Below are 18,909 nucleotides of genomic sequence, written 5' to 3'. Positions count from 1 at the left end.
GACAATACTCTGAATAAGAAACTGCCACGTAAACAGCATTTTCTGATTACCTCGAATTATGTTTGACTATTGCTTGTTATGTAATGTGGAGTATTCGATTTTAGAGTTTTCGCAGCATTTTGCGACACGTACGGCAATCCAACTGCTTGACGACGCATGCTCTAGCTTCCAGCGAGTGTTGCGAACTTGTTTACAGAAGAAAAGATGACTGCCACCGGTAAAAGAAGTCCCAACATTTTGTCCGAACCACGGTAGCAACATGACAGAAAGGGTTTCAGGTCAAATTCCGGAGGGAAACTCGGACGTAGGACGTAGGGACGTAATGTGGGCGTGCGTCTTCAGTCATCAATCGGACTATGCTCTGTAGCATCTAAACGGGAATATGAATGGAATATTCTATAAACAACTCATGTAGACACCTTAATCGAAATGTTGTCTTATTTAGAATGAGGTCAATAGTCGGATTGCAGTCCATATAAACGTAGTCAGTGATACAGTATGTGTCACTCTAGAGTAAATAGTGTTTCATATCAAGCACTTTAAGAATAATTGACATGCAAGTTTGTGTAATCGCTAGTTTCATTTTATTCAATGAGGTGAAAGTATAGCAGACTACCAACATAGTCTGAAGAGAAATGATTATAGTATAAACAAATAATATAAAATACAGTAAATGAAATATGCAAACATAATGAAAATGGATTAACCAAACTAGTTATATGGCCTCAAAAATAAAAATCCACATTCATGTCATAAAATAGGATCTTTCCTGGGGTCTTCATCATTTAGTCTGAAAGGAAAAATATGGGGAAATCTGTCAGGTATCTGTCATCTGCTGCCACTTTTGTTTAAGTCATGTGCACAAGGTTAAGACAAATGCAACACTTTTAATGTACGCATATATAAAATAGAAAGATATGTATATGTATATATACATATATATATGTATATACTGTATGTATGTGTATGTGTCTGAGAGAGAGAGGGACATCATACAGGACATCACACAAACATTGTATTTGCTGCAAAACCAACTTAAACATTCCAAATTCCATATTCTCACCTTAATGAGGGTCATCGAGATGCTATAGAGGATGGAGACGAGGAAAAGCAGGAGGAAGGTGAAAGTCATGTACCAGTTCCCCTCACCCAAGTCTTGATTGATAGCATCATGATTGTTCTCATCAATGAAACAGCCTTCCTCCATGATCTCTATGAAACGGATTGAAATGAGATTTGTGAGTTGACTATTATCAACATTGAAATGATCACACTACAAGCCAAAAAGGATGTCCACATCTTTGTAAGACTGCTAAGAGGTAGAAAGTAACAAACTAATCCATGCAGTCTCTTCCATTATGAATCATTATTTATGCAACATTTCAGACTTATAGACTTATCACATTGAGTGACAAAGGTGTGATGCATAAAGCATAACATGCCAGTGAATGGAGCAGGTGTATAACAATACTCATCCAACAGTGCAAAACATCCAAATTCTGTTAATCCAGGAGGCTGCCATCTTTATGGCCCTGGTCCATTAATTTACACAGGAGCTTTCTGACTGTCTCAGTCTTTAATATGCAAGAAAACAAACTGAAAACAAAAGGTTATCGGGCATTAGAGTCCCTACACTGTGGAACAGTCTGCCCGAGGAAATTGGTGTAACAAAGTCAGTGTCTTCTTTAAAATCATTTCTCAAGACACACTTTTACACACCGGCCTTTATGCAATTGTTTTTCTTGTCTTTAATCTTGTGTTGTTACCCTTATTGTTTGTTCTATGTTTTGTTTCTCTCACTCTCTGTAAAGCACTTTGTAAACTCTGTTTTTTGAAAAGTGCTATGTAAATATAGTTTATTATTATTATCATCAAACTGGCACCTGGTTTGGATATATTCAGGGCCAAGGTGATGGTTCCGTGCGTCACCCTGCAGGTGTAGACCGCCCCAGGTAGCCAGTCGACTGGGGACAGACGAAGTCGGCTTTGGATGCTGAATTTCCCCTTTGGGCCTCTGTGGGGTTCACTGGTGTTGTAGTCCAACAGGTGTGGGGCGTCATCATGAAGCCAGGTGATGTTGATGGATGCAGGGCTGAAGCCATACACCAGGCACACAAGCTCACCAGCACCCTGCAGCAAGGTGGCTGCAGGTTGGGAGGGGGTCACTGAGGCTGGGGAATATAGTCACACATGTTGTTATGAATTGGTACTGAGGTAGGTCATGGAGAAGGAATAATGGTGAAATATCAACTAGGCATATTGGAGATTATTTTTTTATCAACATGTCAGCAGGCTGATACAGTGGTGGCCGACTTTCAACAATAAGTGATGAATTATTAAAGAGTGATAGTGGGGGAGTTATTTGAGCAAAGTGATGATTGAAAAATACAAATGATGTAGGCTTTGTTCACAGTTATCGAACTCAGTAGAAACAATTGGTAACAAATAGAGCAAATAGTATATCACCCACGTCTGCTACAAGTCATCTTGATATATTACATATGTACAATTATTATGAATATGACCAGATGCTTAATGTACTGGCAAAACTGCATGAAGAGTTATCTGTATCATTTGCAGATATGGCGTTGTTGTGATTTAACAAAATACAGAAAAACAACTCAGATAATTCTGGCAGGAAACAAGCATTGTTTTGGAGGGAGGTCGCAGATAAGAGAGAGTACCTATCCATTCATTCACAGTCTTGATCTACATATACTTTTGTACAATTTTAGAAGGTAATATCACTCTAACATGTGATGGACAACACCAAGATGGACAAGATATTGATTCTCTGCTTACCAAACACATCCTCTATGGTGCGTTTGAGTGGCTTTTCAGATGACTCGTGTTTGACGACACAAGAATAGGTGGATTCCTGGTCCCCCTCAGTTTGGGACGTGTTCAATCTGCTGCTCATTGAATAAGTGTTGCTGCCTGTGTATTTCCAAGCAGGGCTGTTGGTGTAGTGAGATAATGGCAGCCTGTGGCCATCCTTCTCCCAGTACACTATGATGTTAGACGGGGAGAACTCAGAGACTAGGCAAACAAGTGTGATGATGTTTGACCCTGACAGTTCAGAGTCGGTTGGCTGTATTATCTTCACAGTTGGTGGATTTAGGTCTTGAGAAACACAAAAAGAGGGGAACAGTTAACAAGGGTTTGTATTTTGGCTTTTTCAATTCAATCATTTTATCACAGTAGGCAAAAGCATACCTTTTACCATGGAGAGCATTATTATTAATTTGTGATGCAATCTCGCCTTCTTATATTGAACTTGCCAGAAATTCTGAATCAGTATTAAGCAATCACAAAGGAGTCAAGTTTATGATTGTCATGTGTGATGCTACCTTTGCATTTGCTTATATGCTCCTTGTAGCCCTGGCTGGAACATCGGTGCTTTCCCTCACAAGACACTTGTGTATATGCATGCCAAGCCTTTGCTGATACATTCAGGAAGCTCTGCATAGTGTCTGTCCCATTGCTGTGACTCAGTGGTGCTTCTGTGAGCACATTCAGAGAAGATGTGGTGCCACCCACTTTCCAGGTGATGGAGAAATCCTCAAGATTTGGACCAACCAGAAGACAGGTGATAGTCACCAATCCATCTTTGTGCAGCTCCTGGGGAGGTGGGCCCTGAACATGAACACCAACTGTCTGAGATGATGCTGGAGTCACTGAAAAAAACAGGAAATGGTGTTTAAGTTTTTTCCCTTTACAGTGTCTGAAAAAAAAACAGCTGAAGGTTCCAGGAATAAACATTTTGATGTACTCCACCTCAAACTAAAAGGACTATTAGTAAAATATGGTCTCATGTAAATAATGGATGTTTCATAAATTGTGTAAAATGTGAAATAATTTTCTTATTTTGCAGGTGGCTGAAATTGTTTCTTTCATTTTTGTTGAATTTTACCTGAACAGAGGCTGATGTTCTTTCTGACTGTTTTGTGTAAAGACTTGTCAGACACTTCACAAGTATAGACCGCCCCAGTTTTCCACTCTGTTTGAGGGACGTTCAGATGACTGGTTACTGACACACGTCCATCTGCACCCATTCTGATGTCATTAGTTGATGCAGATCTATGCTGAGACCCAGAAAGCCATTTAATTTGAGGGTTAACGCCCAATCCAGAGCATATGAGTTTCTGTTGTCCTGATTCTTCACTGCGGTCTAGAAGGAGCTCCATTAATGGGTCGCCTAAATATCCCACCACAAAAAAACATATATGGTTAAATCATAACTAAAAGAGAGTGATAAAAAGGGAATTGACAACAACAGACTAAATATTATTGAGGGAGAGAAGAATAGTTGGCCACCCACCAAAAATATTCCCAGTTGGGTTTGACTGCCAACTGTTGGAGAAGCCTTGGGTCACTTTGCAGGTGAAAGTTTTGTCTTTACTCCAGTGACTTGAAGGGACAGAGAAGCGTCTAGTGATTGATTGGAAGCCTTGGGCTTCAGGAAGATCAACATACTGTTTGTCAGAGATGTCAACATTGTTGGCCTGAAATGTGACGTAGAGGTCACTGGAGGAGAGTTGTGTGATGTCACACTCCAGCACAGCACTCTCTCCCTTCAGCAAATCTGGGAGAGATCTCCTGATCTGCATTGATGGAGCTGCAGCTGCAGGCCCTGGATGGCACACACAGGAAATGATGCAGCATTTCTTTTTGTTTTCAGGTCTTCAATTGTCACATGACACCTGATTTTCATTTTGTATATCTCTCTTACCTGTAACACTCACAGTCTCCTCAGTGGATGAGAAGCAGCGATGTTCAGCTCTACATGTTATGTGGTTGATTTTCCTCCAGTCACTTGGAGGAACTGTTAGGTTGCTGATGATATGAGTTGTGTTTCTGACCTCGTTCACTGTGTCACTGTCTGCTACTTGCTTATCCATCAGCCAGGTCACCTTGGCATCATAGACAGTGCGGACCAAACATGTTGCTGTGACCTTAGACTCTGCCATCATTACTGTCTTGAAGCTGGGGATCTCCAGAAGAATGGAAGGAGGTGAGCTTGAATGAGCTGACAATGGAAAGTACAAGGAAAAAGAATGTCTTAAATTATGACACCAGAGACAATCCTGAATAAATTACTTTACTCACATTGACTTAAGCTGTTTGTTACAATATATTAAGGCCATATTTGACATTAAACTTTCAGTTCAATCTGAATAACCTGTTTGACTGGGAAAAGTGGGGGCATTTTTTTTCTTATTTCACAGTTGGTTTAGGTTGTTACTCTTGTTATGTTTTCATTTTACCTGAACAGAGGCTGATGTTTTTTCTGACTGTTTTGTGTAAAGACTTGTCAGACACTTCACAAGTAAAGACCTCCCCGGTTTTCCACTCTGTTTGAGGGACGTTCAGATGACTGGTTACTGCCACACGTCCATCTGCACCCATCCTGATGTCATTAGTTGATGTAGATCTATGCTGAGACCCAGAAAGCCATTTAATTTGAGGGTTTAAGCCCAATCCAGAGCATATGAGTTTCTGTGGTTCTGATTCTTCACTGGGAGCTAGAAGGAGCTCCATTGATGGGTCGCCTAAATATCCAACCAGAAAAAAAAATATAGTTAAATCATAACTAAAAGAGAGTGATAAAAAGGGAATTGACAACAACAGACTAAATATTATTGAGGGAGAGAAGAATAGTTGGCCACCCACCAAAAATATTCCCAGTTGGGTTTGACTGCCAACTGTTGGAGAAGCCTTGGGTCACTTTGCAGGTGAAAGTGTTGTCTTTACTCCAGTGACTTGAAGGGACAGAGAAGCGTCTAGTGATTGATTGGAAGCCTTGGGCTTCAGGAAGATCAACATACTGTTTGTCAGAGATGTCAACATTGTTGGCCTGAAATGTGACGTAGAGGTCACTGGAGGAGAGTTGTGTGATGTCGCACTCCAGCACAGCACTCTCTCCCTTCAGCAAATCTGGGAGAGATCTCCTGATCTGCATTGATGGAGCTGCAGCTGCAGGCCCTGGACAGCACACACAGGAAATGATGCAGCATTTATTTTTGTTTTCAGGTCTTCAATTGTCACATGACACCTGATTTTCATTTTGTATATCTCTCTTACCTGTAACACTCACAGTCTCCTCAGTGGATGAGAAGCAGCGATGTTCAGCTCTACATGTTATGTGGTTGATTTTCCTCCAGTCACTTGGAGGAACTGTTAGGTTGCTGATGATATGAGTTGTGTTTCTGACCTCGTTCACTGTGTCACTGTCTGGTACTTGCTTATCCATCAGCCAGGTCACCTTGGCATCATAGACAGTGCGGACCAAACATGTTGCTGTGACCTTAGACTCTGCCATCATTACTGTCTTGAAGCTGGGGATCTCCAGAAGAATGGAAGGAGGTGAGCTTGAATGAGCTGGCAATGGAAAGTACAAGGAAAAAGAATGTCTTAAATTATGACACCAGAGACAATCCTGAATAAATTACTTTACTCACATTGATTTAAGCTGTTTGTTACAATATATTAAGGCCATATTTGACATTAAACTTTCAGTTCAATCTGAATAACCTGTTTGACTGGGAAAAGTGGGGGCATTTTTTTTCTTATTTCACAGTTGGTTTAGGTTGTTACTCTTGTTATGTTTTCATTTTACCTGAACAGAGGCTGATGTTTTTTCTGACTGTTTTGTGTAAAGACTTGTCAGACACTTCACAAGTAAAGACCTCCCCGGTTTTCCACTCTGTTTGAGGGACGTTCAGATGACTGGTTACTGCCACACGTCCATCTGCACCCATCCTGATGTCATTAGTTGATGTAGATCTATGCTGAGACCCAGAAAGCCATTTAATTTGAGGGTTTAAGCCCAATCCAGAGCATATGAGTTTCTGTGGTCCTGATTCTTCACTGGGAGCTAGAAGGAGCTCCATTGATGGGTCGCCTAAATATCCAACCAGAAAAAAATATATAGTTAAATCATAACTAAAAGAGAGTGATAAAAAGGGAATTGACAACAACAGACTAAATATTATTGAGGGAGAGAAGAATAGTTGGCCACCCACCAAAAATATTCCCAGTTGGGTTTGACTGCCAACTGTTGGAGAAGCCTTGGGTCACTTTGCAGGTGAAAGTTTTGTCTTTACTCCAGTGACTTGAAGGGACAGAGAAGCGTCTAGTGATTGATTGGAAGCCTTGGGCTTTAGGAAGATCAACATACTGTTTGTCAGAGATGTCAACATTGTTGGCCTGAAATGTGACGTAGAGGTCACTGGAGGAGAGTTGTGTGATGTCACACTCCAGCACAGCACTCTCTCCCTTCAGCAAATCTGGGAGAGATCTCCTGATCTGCATTGATGGAGCTGCAGCTGCAGGCCCTGGACGACACACACAGGAAATGATGCAGCATTTCTTTTTGTTTTCAGGTCTTCAATTGTCACATGACACCTGATTTTCATTTTGTATATCTCTCTTACCTGTAACACTCACAGTCTCCTCAGTGGATGAGAAGCAGCGATGTTCAGCTCTACATGTTATGTGGTTGATTTTCCTCCAGTCACTTGGAGGAACTGTTAGGTTGCTGATGATAGGAGTTGTGTTTCTGACCTCGTTCACTGTGTCACTGTCTGGTACTTGCTTATCCATCAGCCAGGTCACCTTGGCAGCATAGACAGTGTGGACCAAACATGTTGCTGTGACCTTAGACTCTGCCATCATTACTGTCTTGAAGCTGGGGATCTCCAGAAGAATGGAAGGAGGTGAGCTTGAATGAACTGCCAGAAAAAAGGTGTTTGGCCAAAACATGTTAATCTATAAAACCAAAGATTACTAAATAACAACTAACAAATGTTGGACAAACTCGTCAATGTACTAGTATTTCGCTGTTGACTTCCTTTCCTTTTCACTGTGTAAGTTTTGTTGGTAAATACAGAGAACTTAATATGTTGAACACATTCTATCAGAAACCACAGGGATACGTCACTAATCAATTTGCTTTTCATTTTGCCTTTAGACAAAGAACAAAGAAAAATTGCAATATGAATATATGTGTGTAGGTGATGCAACAATTTCATAGTGTGCTGTTAGACAAAGGAAGCCAAACTTACTTGCACAAATACTGATTGATCTTGTGAATTCAACTTTGTTGTGGCTGGACTTGCATGTAAAAATTGAGCCCTTTGCCCACTTGTTCATATCCAGCTCAATCTGACTGCTCAGACTGAAGGTTTTCTCCACTCCATCCACACTTTGCAGCTTCTTTTGGATTGGCACGGTGTTTAGAGCCTGGTTGTCCATTTGCCACTCCACACTCAGCTGGTCTGGAAAAAAGCCACTTAGGGTGCAGATGAGTCTGACTGGTGAGGACCCGAACTCGCCTTCCCAGACAGGGTAGAGTGTGATGTTTGGAGGTACGACCCTCTGCACTGAGACAGAGCACAGTTTATTTTTTTAACAGTCAGTTCAGTCTAAACGTTTGATGGATTGTGTACATTTTCAAAATCCTGAGCTGATTTTGATCTCTAAGCAAGTTATACATACCTTTAGATTTTGGTCAACTAACCATCTCTACAGTCTCAATCCTAAGTGTAATATCCTTGTGCTTAGGCTAGATGGCAGAGTTGTACTTTTACACTGGCTGGTGCTTAAAGTCAGGTGGAGATGGAGCTGGAGGTCTGTTGCACAGATGTTGCAGCAGGACAGGGCAGAGCGATCAGGGCAGGCAGCAAGCGGAAGCATTGAGTAACACCCAGGTCCCAAAAAAGCACCCGAAATACAGAAGTGAAACATGACACTGAGCAACGGTGCATCACAGACACCAGGTGTGAAGTCTGGTCACGCCAGTAAGGGAAATGTACTGACAATTTAAATATCTCACAACTGTTTACATACGAGTTATCTACCCGATTTTGTTACATGACTTCTCATGACTTCTCAAAGTTTTAGTTCTCTGGTCTATTATTACCACCACATTGTAATATCTTTGTATTTGCATATTGACTTGAACACGGTCTGTTGATTCCAGGTGCTGGAGAGCTGATGAACAAAACTGATGCAGGTAATACAGTCAAATATCCAAACAAAAGTAAAACATTTAAAAAAAAAATAAACATTATGTACTGTTGAGTGATATTTATAGATCATTTAAAAGTAAAACTGGAAATAATTAAATAAATAAAAATAAAATACAAATAAAATAACTATCTCACTAGTGGAAGAGAGAAAAAAGTTTGCAGATCAAACACAATTGCTTAAATGGTTATTTTCAGTTAAATGTTTATTTTCAACAAGGACATAACTCTATATAATTAAAATGAGAAAAAATGCAATAGTGAATAGTTACAGGACACTATGAATACAGTAAGGATTAATATGTGAAAATATGAGAATATGTTTTTAAACAGACAGTTCATCACTTTTTTTTTTCATTTGACCTGAAAAGAAGAAAAACAGAAAAAAAAAAGTATCAGCACTATTATATCAAAAACAATCAAATCACTACTACTACTTATGACATTTCATTAATACATTTCTTAAATTGTTGGTTATAATGCAGTATTAGTCATATGTGCATCATAAGCACATTACAATTACATCACAGCTGCATTAGAAAATGTCATAATACACTATAATAAATCATGAATCTGGTAAGAGGTGGGAATGAGGAACATAGTAAGTAATATATTTACTACTGGGACCTCTATATTTATTTTTTGCAATATATCATCACCTCATAAGTTCATTAAAATTACATCACAATGGCATCAGAAAATGTCACAATACACTATAATTCATTATTAATTTGGTAGGACCAGATTATGAGTTATGAGTAATGTATTTGCCACTGAAACCGATATATTTATTTTGTTTGTAAGACATCAAATGTATTAGGAGGTGTGGAATTCTTGTAAGTGTTGTAATGGAAACATCACATCATCGAAAGTAAAGTGAAATCAACTACATCATTATTCATTTTTCAATGAGTTGTAAAATAATTGTTGCATGATATAATATACTGTACCAGACAAAGTTTTGGATCAGGTTTCAATTAATTCCAACATTTGCTGTGTTGATTTGAGAAATTCTATTAGCTCAATTGGCAAAGGAAAAAAAAAATCTTTTGAATGATACCAAAGAAATGCATATAACATTGATGGTAGGGCTTTTGGTGCAGTTGTGTCACAAATCTCTAAGCAACGATGGTTGGTGCCATCATGAAGGTCCAATGGAGAATTAGCTTTGTTCAAATTACAGTTGAATATAAAATGACTAGGCAAGAAAAAAGAGATGTGAAAAAGATTGTGGTGGTGTCAGTGTAGGTCCATTTAGTGGTAGGTGTCAGTGGTAAATATATTATTTATAACGGTCACATAACCAAGTCAAACCATAGAATTTGAATGTATGGAATGATCATTCCCATTCAAGTCTTTGGCCGGTACACTTACACACAGACATTATGCACTTAAAATGTCTGCCATAGCATGTTTGATAATGTCATGGAAGTCGCTGTTGATTTGGTGCATGAGACTCAGAAAGCCAATATTATTTGGATTAACATTCCAGTGGCAATAGTGATGAACATTCTAACCTTCTGAGTCTCATGTTCTGTACACACATGGGACAATGTTCATTTACATGATAACATTATCAAAATTCTATGGAAGCCATGTTAGGTAACCAAAGAACATTATGATCATCATGATACCATGATGACCATGATGGAAGTGTCCTTTCTATCCATTCAAGTTCTGTGAGTCAAACTATATTCATAAGGCATAATGACATGTTCTGATGCAGTTATGATGGAATTATAACATTCTCATGATGAGCATAGGATGACTTCTAATGTTTTATAACCAACAATTCAAGTAAAGTTACTGATATTACTTCAATTGCAGCTACCCTTTAATGACCTTATGGTCATCATTGTCTAACATCATTGTTGTTTGAATAATAATTAAACAAAGCTTTTCTTTATCCAGTTATTCAGTCTAATTGTTTTGGAGTATACAGAGTTAAATTAAAATGAAACACATTATACCTATGCTGCATGGAACCCTAACTTTTAAAACCATTACTACCTTGATAGCAGTGGTTCCAATGCTGTACAGCAGAGTGATGAGGAAGAGGATGATGAAGGTAAGGGCTGTGTTGTCCATGCTATCTTGGTCTGTCTCCATGGCATGACCGCATTGGTTGTCAGTCAGAAACGGAACCTCACACTCACAAACTGCATATAGAGATGAAAGTGGTGTTACATTGGCAGTCACACCTATGGTTCTCTACTGGACTGGAAATTGAAACGTTTCATTGGGACTGTCCTATAAAGACTACACAATCTCTTATGACCCTATAGATCTGCTAACAAGACAGTTTTGGTATGAGAATGATGTTGTGATGCTATGGAAACAGCTTTGGTAGAAGCTTGATACTTGGTAGTTGCTTCTGACACACTGTGTACGCCCACAAACTGTCTTACCTTTGAAATGAAATAATTAAATGATTAAACACAACATGTTTTGGTCTGAGACCTTGACATGCAGCTTAAAATGGTGTGTGGGTGTTTTTCTGCTGTGTTCTTCTATGCACCTGGCAGTCATTGAGAATAACACTCAGGCTTGCAAAAGACACAACACCCTTTATAAGTATCAATGATGATTCTCTATGAATCCTTCAATCAATATTTTATGGTAAGAAGTGGCTAGACAGCTTTACCTCTAGATATTCATTGGCACAGTTATCATCTATTGGGTATAGTATTGGATATTATTATTATTATTATTATTATTATTATTATTATCATTATTATTATTATTATTAATTAAATCCTTTTTGATATTAAGCTCATCTTTTGTAAAATGGTGGCAACATTAGCCGTTACAATGATCCTGAATTGCTTTTGAAAGACCCCATGTTATGCTGTGGCATGCATGTGGCTTGGCTTGTGAATTGGTATAGTAAATCCTTAATGTGCAATGATAATTTGAGAGATCACAGCAGCTGAGTTAGATCTGAAACAGACTCTTTTGTGGGAAGAGCAAGACCCAGTAGATTGAACACAAGCACACAAAGACAAGGCACAGGAACAATGCTAATGCACCAACTACACATAAAAATGAACAAATATGATTTTGTTGATATTTTTAGGGGCATTTTGTATTCTTACAGTCAGTGATCGGTGTGGTGTGTTTTGAAGTGAATGACATTTTACTGTAGAAAAAATGTTACATTGTTATCACTATACTTTCAGTCATAAATATAATGATATCTACAACCTTGTGTTACCACAGTCTGGAATGCCCAACTTTTTGTCCTATGGTACTGTGACCGTTAACCTTTTTTAAACTTGTATTTCAATTAAACATGTGGCACTCAATGCTCGTTAAATAGGGATATCAACTGCATCAACAGAGTTATGAAGTACATTTTTTATTTTGATTTTGAATCTGCATTTAAAAGACAAACAGCATGTCATATCACAAGCAACAAACATAACAAACAGGGCATAAGACACAGCGACACAACACAACATCTACTAGGCCTTGCAACTTGGGATGTTCATGTTGAGGTTGACCATGTTGGGTTTGTCACATGTTCTCTCCACCACGGACCTGACAATGACTCGAGTTGTGTCCATCATAGACTCATGGTAAACTACACAGCTATACACCGCTTCATTGCTTTTCCACTGGTCATGGCTGAACGTTAGCTGGCCATAAACAGAGTAGAATCCATTATTTTCTATATGGTTTGTGGTACTGAACGCATACATTTTGGAATCTACTGCCATATCATCAACAAGCCAAGACACCACAACCTCCTTCGGGTAGAAGTCTTTCACATAGCAAGTCAGGGTCACCGTATCGTTACTAGTTTGTTCTACTGGCGGCAGCAGAAAAACTGACGGACGCTTAGGCGCTCCTCCTGCAAGCATGAGAGAACAATTAGGCCCTCTTGCCACAGATAATAACACCTCTTATTCTGCATTTCTTCTATAAAATACATTCTACAAAATACATTCATAAAGACATCTCATAAACTTGAATGATCACATGAATGGAAATTTGTCAAAGGCACTCAAACAGACTTTTAATGCATAATTGCTCAACAAAGAAAATGTGCTTACCATTCTTCCTTTCAAAGAGCTTCTTCTTTGGTTCCAACAAATCTGGATGCTCAACAACACAGTAGTATTGTATCCCCTTCCTCCACTCCTCATACGTGACATCAGCCACAATGCTGAAGCGTCTCCTATCTGCAGAGATTTTAGTCTTGTTCTTGTTCTCAAGTATGTTGTTTCCCTGTTGGTCCTGCCACTTAACAGACTCAATGGATCCACTTATCGCAACAACTTGACATACAAGTTCTGCTTTTTTGTTGATAAACATCTCCTCTAGTGAGAGGGGTAAGATCTCTATCTTTTCTATTGGGTCTGGTAATATGGGACCTGTTGACAGAGGAATTAAAGCATTCACTAAACTGTCATGGCTGCAAAACCATTGGAATTGCAATTACAGTTACAAAAATAATAATATTTTACTCACATGTTGTGGTGATCACGGTTTCGGTCACATTTCTGTCACCTTGCTTAAACACACAGGTAAATATGTTAGTGTCCCCAGGCAAACCACTGTCCTCTACCTTGAGATAGCTTGCTGCACTGAACAAAGTTCCATTTTTTCCACTTTCAAAAGAAGGTGTATTGATGATCTTAGATGTTTTGTCGTTGATTTCTTCTCCATTTCTCTCCCATTTGATCTCATGATTTTGTGGTGAAAAATCAATGGCAAAACAGGAGGCCGTCTTTCCTTTACCCACCTCATCATTAGAGGAGACCAACACATTAAGTTGAGTTGGCGGCTTAGAAGGCGGCTCATCTGAAAAACAAACATATACACAAATATATGTATGCAGAAGCAGGGAATGATATATATGCAGAAGCAGAGGTGAACAATGTGCCACAATTCAGATTAAAACTAGATTCATGTTACTTTTTATACAGCTTTATGGAACTTTAGCATGTGCACATATGGAGTACACTCCTCAGATTAGCACTTGTTAGTCAAGTGTACAGTGATTGTCAAAAGGAAAAACAGCTTGCCATTGTAAATGACAAACAGTTTAATGAGTAGAGATTTAATGCTTGCTTCTGCATATACACTGACTGTACAGGCAAGTTAACATGCAGGTTCAAACCAGCCTTTGACTGAACATTTTTTGAACAGTGAATGTTCATTGAAATAGAGTGAAAGTGCAGGCAGACATGGAAAGGAAACAACATGGATTATGAAAGTATATGAAAGGAAGCAGAACATATTGCCATAATCTGTATAAGCAGAGTGCAGAGGACAGAGATGAGGAGGAAATAAAATTGACTGAGCCAACAACTCAGTTTGCATGGGCAAGCTTCAGCCTCTCCATTCTGCAAACTCCACCTTACTGTACACCTGCTCACTCAGCACATTATGATTTTTAACAGTACAATATTCATACATATGTAAGGATATTTGATTTTGTAGTAATCGCACTGACAATATATTAGAATTATTATGCTGTCCTTTGTGTCTAATTTGCTGCTATTTTAATGTCTTACAATGAACTAGTCAGGAAACATTTTAGTTATTTATTTCTAAAACACTTCAGTTATTGCTTCCTTTTCTGTGCAAAACATGTATAACTGAACTAAGACATCACTTAAAATTACACTTGGTTCCTCACGGGCATCAATTCACTAAACCCTGAGGTGTGGCAAATTCCCTGCATCTAACATTTGTAAGCAGAATTTACAAAACCAATTTGGTGATTACATTTCTGGGATTAAATTTATTTGGTGAGGTGCACTGCAGTTTCAAAATCTAAAACATTATATGAAAATGCTCTGTATTTGTCACTGTATTCTACTCTATAGCAATTGACCAAATTTGTCCGACATTAGCCCAGTTTTCAATATTGCTGTTAGTACATTTTTGTATAATCAACCTTTTTTTTTTAGAAAAATAAAACTGTTATACACTTTAAGAATAAAAATGAAAATATATATATTATTAGGACTGATTTAGCTTACTTGAAATTGCTGTGAATAAAAATACAGACATTTCTATGCTGCATATATTTGCAAACCAATATACTAAACAAGTAAATTAGTTTGATTAAATAAATACATATAATATTTTATATGAATCTTACTTTTATGTTTTCTGAAGATGACATGTTCGTCTCCTGCCACATGTGTCACGTTACAAGTAAAATGTTTCTTTCCGTCCCAGTCTGCTCTCCTGACACGGGTCTGGCTGACTCCTGTATACAAGTTGTTTCTCTCAACTGCAGGGTACTGAACAAAGTCGGTCAGGGCAGCTCCATTGGCATCGGCCCAAGCGAAGGTCACTGAGGCAGGAGTGAAGCCGGTGGCGAGGCAGCCGAGAGTGAGCATGTCTCCAGTCCCAGAACCACATTGTGCCAGAGGAAACACTGAGGGGCGAGTTGATGTGGCTGAGAGAGGGAAACAAAGTGTATCATCAAGATATTGAAATAAAAATGAAATGCCATAGTACAGACATTCCTCTTAAATATTGGAGATGGCAAAGAGAAGCCAATTGCAGCTTAATGTTAAACTATCCCATTTATTTGGAGGTTGGTAGTTGAGGAAAGGAACATATTAACCTCCCTCAATTATATTATTTGTGGTAGTTTTTGGTTATCAGTCAATATATTGTAGGTAAATTCAATTCAGAGATTCAACAGTATTCTTAAAGTAACCACAGACAATATTTGAAATTGGTGGAAGGTTTGAATTAAATAAACACCCATCAGTTTTGCTAATAGCGTCCATGACAGATACGGAACAGTACGGACATTAAATTATTATGAAAGCCTATTACTTTTGTTTCACTGATTCACTGATTATTTAAGTTGAGTATTCTTACCTGATGAAACAGTTACTGCTGTTCCCTTGCCCCAGTAGTCAAAAGCACCGTAGCACAGTGCTAAATCTACTTACTGGTTAGTATAAAAAGGCTAAATCTACTCAATAGCTAGTATGTAAGCATAGGTACAGCAAGTCTATACCTTTGCATTTAATTAACAGCTTTATAATATAATATCCACTTCAACAAAATCGCCATAAATTACAATTTTCTACATAATATCTTGTCCTACTGAGAACATTTTTCTTTATCTTTTTTTTTTTGTTTTGCTTTTTACACTTTACATTTGAATAACGGATATTTTAACTCACACTTGACAAGCTGAGAAATTCTAACTTATGTTCTGTTACAAAACCATAACATTGTACAGTCTGAACCATAACCTAATGTAGATTTTAAATGGTACAAATGGTTTAAACTCTTACCTGATGACACAGTTACCATAGTGCCTTTTCCCCAGTAGTCAAAAGCCCAGTAGTCACAGTTATGAGAATCAATTCACACTGCTCACAAAAACTATCACCCCTATTATCTCACATCATACAGTTTGATCAGGCAAATTGAAAGTTAAAATCAAACTAACATATACTATATCTACCGATAGACCTATATTCCAACTGAATGAAGTCAACTCTACTTCTCACTTTGGACAGATTATTTGACAGATTACAAATTACTGTTAGTTGATTTATCACAAGCCAACAGTTGTGACTACCTGAAAGTAATAAAATATCTACTGATGCGATAAGAATTAGAAATGATAATGTTACATACCTGAGGAGACGGTGACCATGGTGCCTTTTCCCCAGTAGTCAAAAGCGTAGTCACAGTCTAACAAATTAATATCTACTGCATACAAAAACCTATACCCACAGACCTACATTTTTGGTGGTGGGGATTTCATGGCATTCTACCATCTTACAAATACATTTTCTTTGGCTTTTACCAGTTTGGAAGATGAAATGACACACGATTTTTACCTCCAAACTCCAAACCGATTCCAGTGATTATAACAGATAAATCAGTTATGTTGGCTCTTGTCCTCCTGTTTAGACCTATTTCAACATGTTCTACATCTCATTGAAGTACCCGATGTCACAATTGAATCTTCTACAAAAACATGTTATTGATGTTTTTAAATTTAAATCTATACAATTGGAAAAAAATCTGATGACTTACCGGATGAAACTGTAACCATTGTGCCTTTCCCCCAGTAGTCAAAAGCATCGTAACACAGTGTAATATTCTGACATATGCAACATACAAAAACGAGCACCAAAAAGATGCCGTTGATTGACACCACTTAGGTCCAAATACTCTACTATTAAATAATGAAATTATTACAGTTTAAATATGAAAACAAAATAAAACTCCTTTTACCTGTTGTAACAGTCACCGTTGTCCCTTTACCCCAGTAGTCAAAGTAGCCATAGTAGTCACAGTGATTGGTTTGAATAGTACTTCAGTGCAAAAATATTTTTATATTTGAATCATCTAATCAAAGCTATACAATACACTATATTTCTAAGATTTGCTCTCATCTCCATCTCCGTCTACAGTTGTTTGCTGTAGATTGCAACCCAGTTGACGGAAAATGTGCAATATGTGGACATTAAATCAAATATAAATTGGAATAATATTGAGTTTTCTTGTCAAAATCTTTTCATTATTACTTACCAGAAGTTACGGTGACTGTTGTCCCTTTTCCCCAGTAGTCAAAGTAGTAGTCACAGTGATATATTGTGACCTGCTTCTAATACAAATACCAAAATTTGTTTAAACAGAGAAAGGCATCCAAGTTCACTGACAAAGCATTTCCTAACATTCTGTTTATTACCCACATCCCTTGAGATATCCATTTCCTGTAACCTGGGTTACATAAAATTATGCTTGTTTGCCCAGAGTTGGTGAAAACTTCCTCTATTGCTGCTGTATGCTCACACAACCAAAACCTCTGCATAAAAGATAAATTGGATTGATAAATGTTTATTAGTATTAATACATGTGACTGATCCCTGATCAAATATAACAATACAATTATTACAGCTGCAATTTTGTTACATTTTCAATACAATTTCCAATGCCAACATGCTCAATTAATGTATCATTGCCACTCTAGGCTAAACAATAAAGAAACATGTTAAATATGCTGCAAAAGACAGCAGTATCACAGAAATAAAATAGTGCTCTTCTGCCATAAACTGGAAATTTTGGCTCAGAGCATTGCTTAGTATACATGATATCTTGACAGCTGAGAATGAGTACATAAAGAAATATATGAGTAAAAGACTAAAGTTAACTTTGAAATAGGCAGTTCCATGTCTCCCATCTTCTGTGTAAAAATGCATATTGCATCCTTCGCTAACTGCACTATGATTTAGTACAATACTCAGACAAAGCCTGGAAAGATGACCCCAAACTGATGATAACTTTTATCTGGTCTTTCTGACGTATTTCTGCAAACATCAATAAACCATACTGACATGTAAAAGTGTGAAAGAAATTGGGGAAAAACACAAGCTCAGGCCACCTGTTAGCTATAAACTACATGATATAGAGTTGAGACGTTTGGTTCTGGAAGCGCTTTTGATGCAGATTCTCCAGCCACCAGACTGTTTTTCCCACGCCGCAGCCGAGAGCATCATGAGGCAAATTCTGGTCAGGCAGTCAGGCAGTCAGTCAGGTAACGCTTAGTGAGATGATGCGCTTCGTCAGATGGCCTCTAGAGGGCATCTTTGACTGTGAGATGCAGTGTTTCCCTAGCCTGGTAAGACCATCCTGATCACGTGACCTCACATTCTGTTTCGCTCCACGGATCAGTCTGGACTTCCCGCCACCCACGTCGATTTCTTGAAATTACAATGTAACTGGGCCAATCAGGGACTGCGTCGTAGTTGATGACATGAAATACAGGCCGCCGCTGGCAGAACAGTAATGGCGTCTCCCGAAGCAACGAGCGTTAACGTTAACGTTAGTAGAGTAAACACAGCCATAAGTGCAGTTATTGCAGAAATAGACTCAATAACAA

General features: G+C 38.3%; 1 protein-coding gene across 1 annotated transcript; it reads right to left on the bottom strand.

The window, feature by feature from the left end:
* Positions 1 to 575: 575 nt before the first annotated feature.
* On the bottom strand, positions 576 to 17,113 carry LOC139914275 (uncharacterized). The gene is made up of 17 exons (XM_078284973.1): positions 17,061 to 17,113; positions 15,145 to 15,447; positions 8,067 to 8,384; positions 7,437 to 7,733; positions 7,026 to 7,337; positions 6,620 to 6,904; positions 6,085 to 6,381; positions 5,674 to 5,985; positions 5,268 to 5,552; positions 4,733 to 5,029; positions 4,322 to 4,633; positions 3,914 to 4,198; positions 3,351 to 3,677; positions 2,803 to 3,123; positions 1,884 to 2,171; positions 1,064 to 1,212; positions 576 to 790 (listed from the first exon to the last, which is right to left on the bottom strand). Exons 1-17 carry the CDS (start codon positions 17,077 to 17,079, stop codon positions 782 to 784), a joined length of 4,416 nt encoding a protein of 1,471 aa, XP_078141099.1. The 5' UTR covers positions 17,080 to 17,113; the 3' UTR covers positions 576 to 781.
* Between the last annotated feature and the right edge of the window lie 1,796 nt (positions 17,114 to 18,909).

Source organism: Centroberyx gerrardi, chromosome 7 (genome assembly GCF_048128805.1).
Source record: "Centroberyx gerrardi isolate f3 chromosome 7, fCenGer3.hap1.cur.20231027, whole genome shotgun sequence".
In the NCBI taxonomy this organism is placed as follows: domain Eukaryota; kingdom Metazoa; phylum Chordata; class Actinopteri; order Beryciformes; family Berycidae; genus Centroberyx; species Centroberyx gerrardi.
The sequence above is the reverse complement of the archived record's forward strand: the minus strand, read 5'-3'. Positions and strand labels throughout refer to the sequence as shown.

What these genes read in the sequence shown, in the direction of transcription:
- LOC139914275 (XM_078284973.1), bottom strand. An exon ending in CATCTTCAGAAAACATAAAA is followed by an intron (nt 8,385 to 15,144) that starts GTAAGATTCATA and finishes GCTCTGTCTCAG; the next exon opens with TGCAGAGGGTCGTACCTCCA. An exon ending in GCATATAAGCAAATGCAAAG is followed by an intron (nt 3,124 to 3,350) that starts GTAGCATCACAC and finishes GTGTTTCTCAAG; the next exon opens with ACCTAAATCCACCAACTGTG.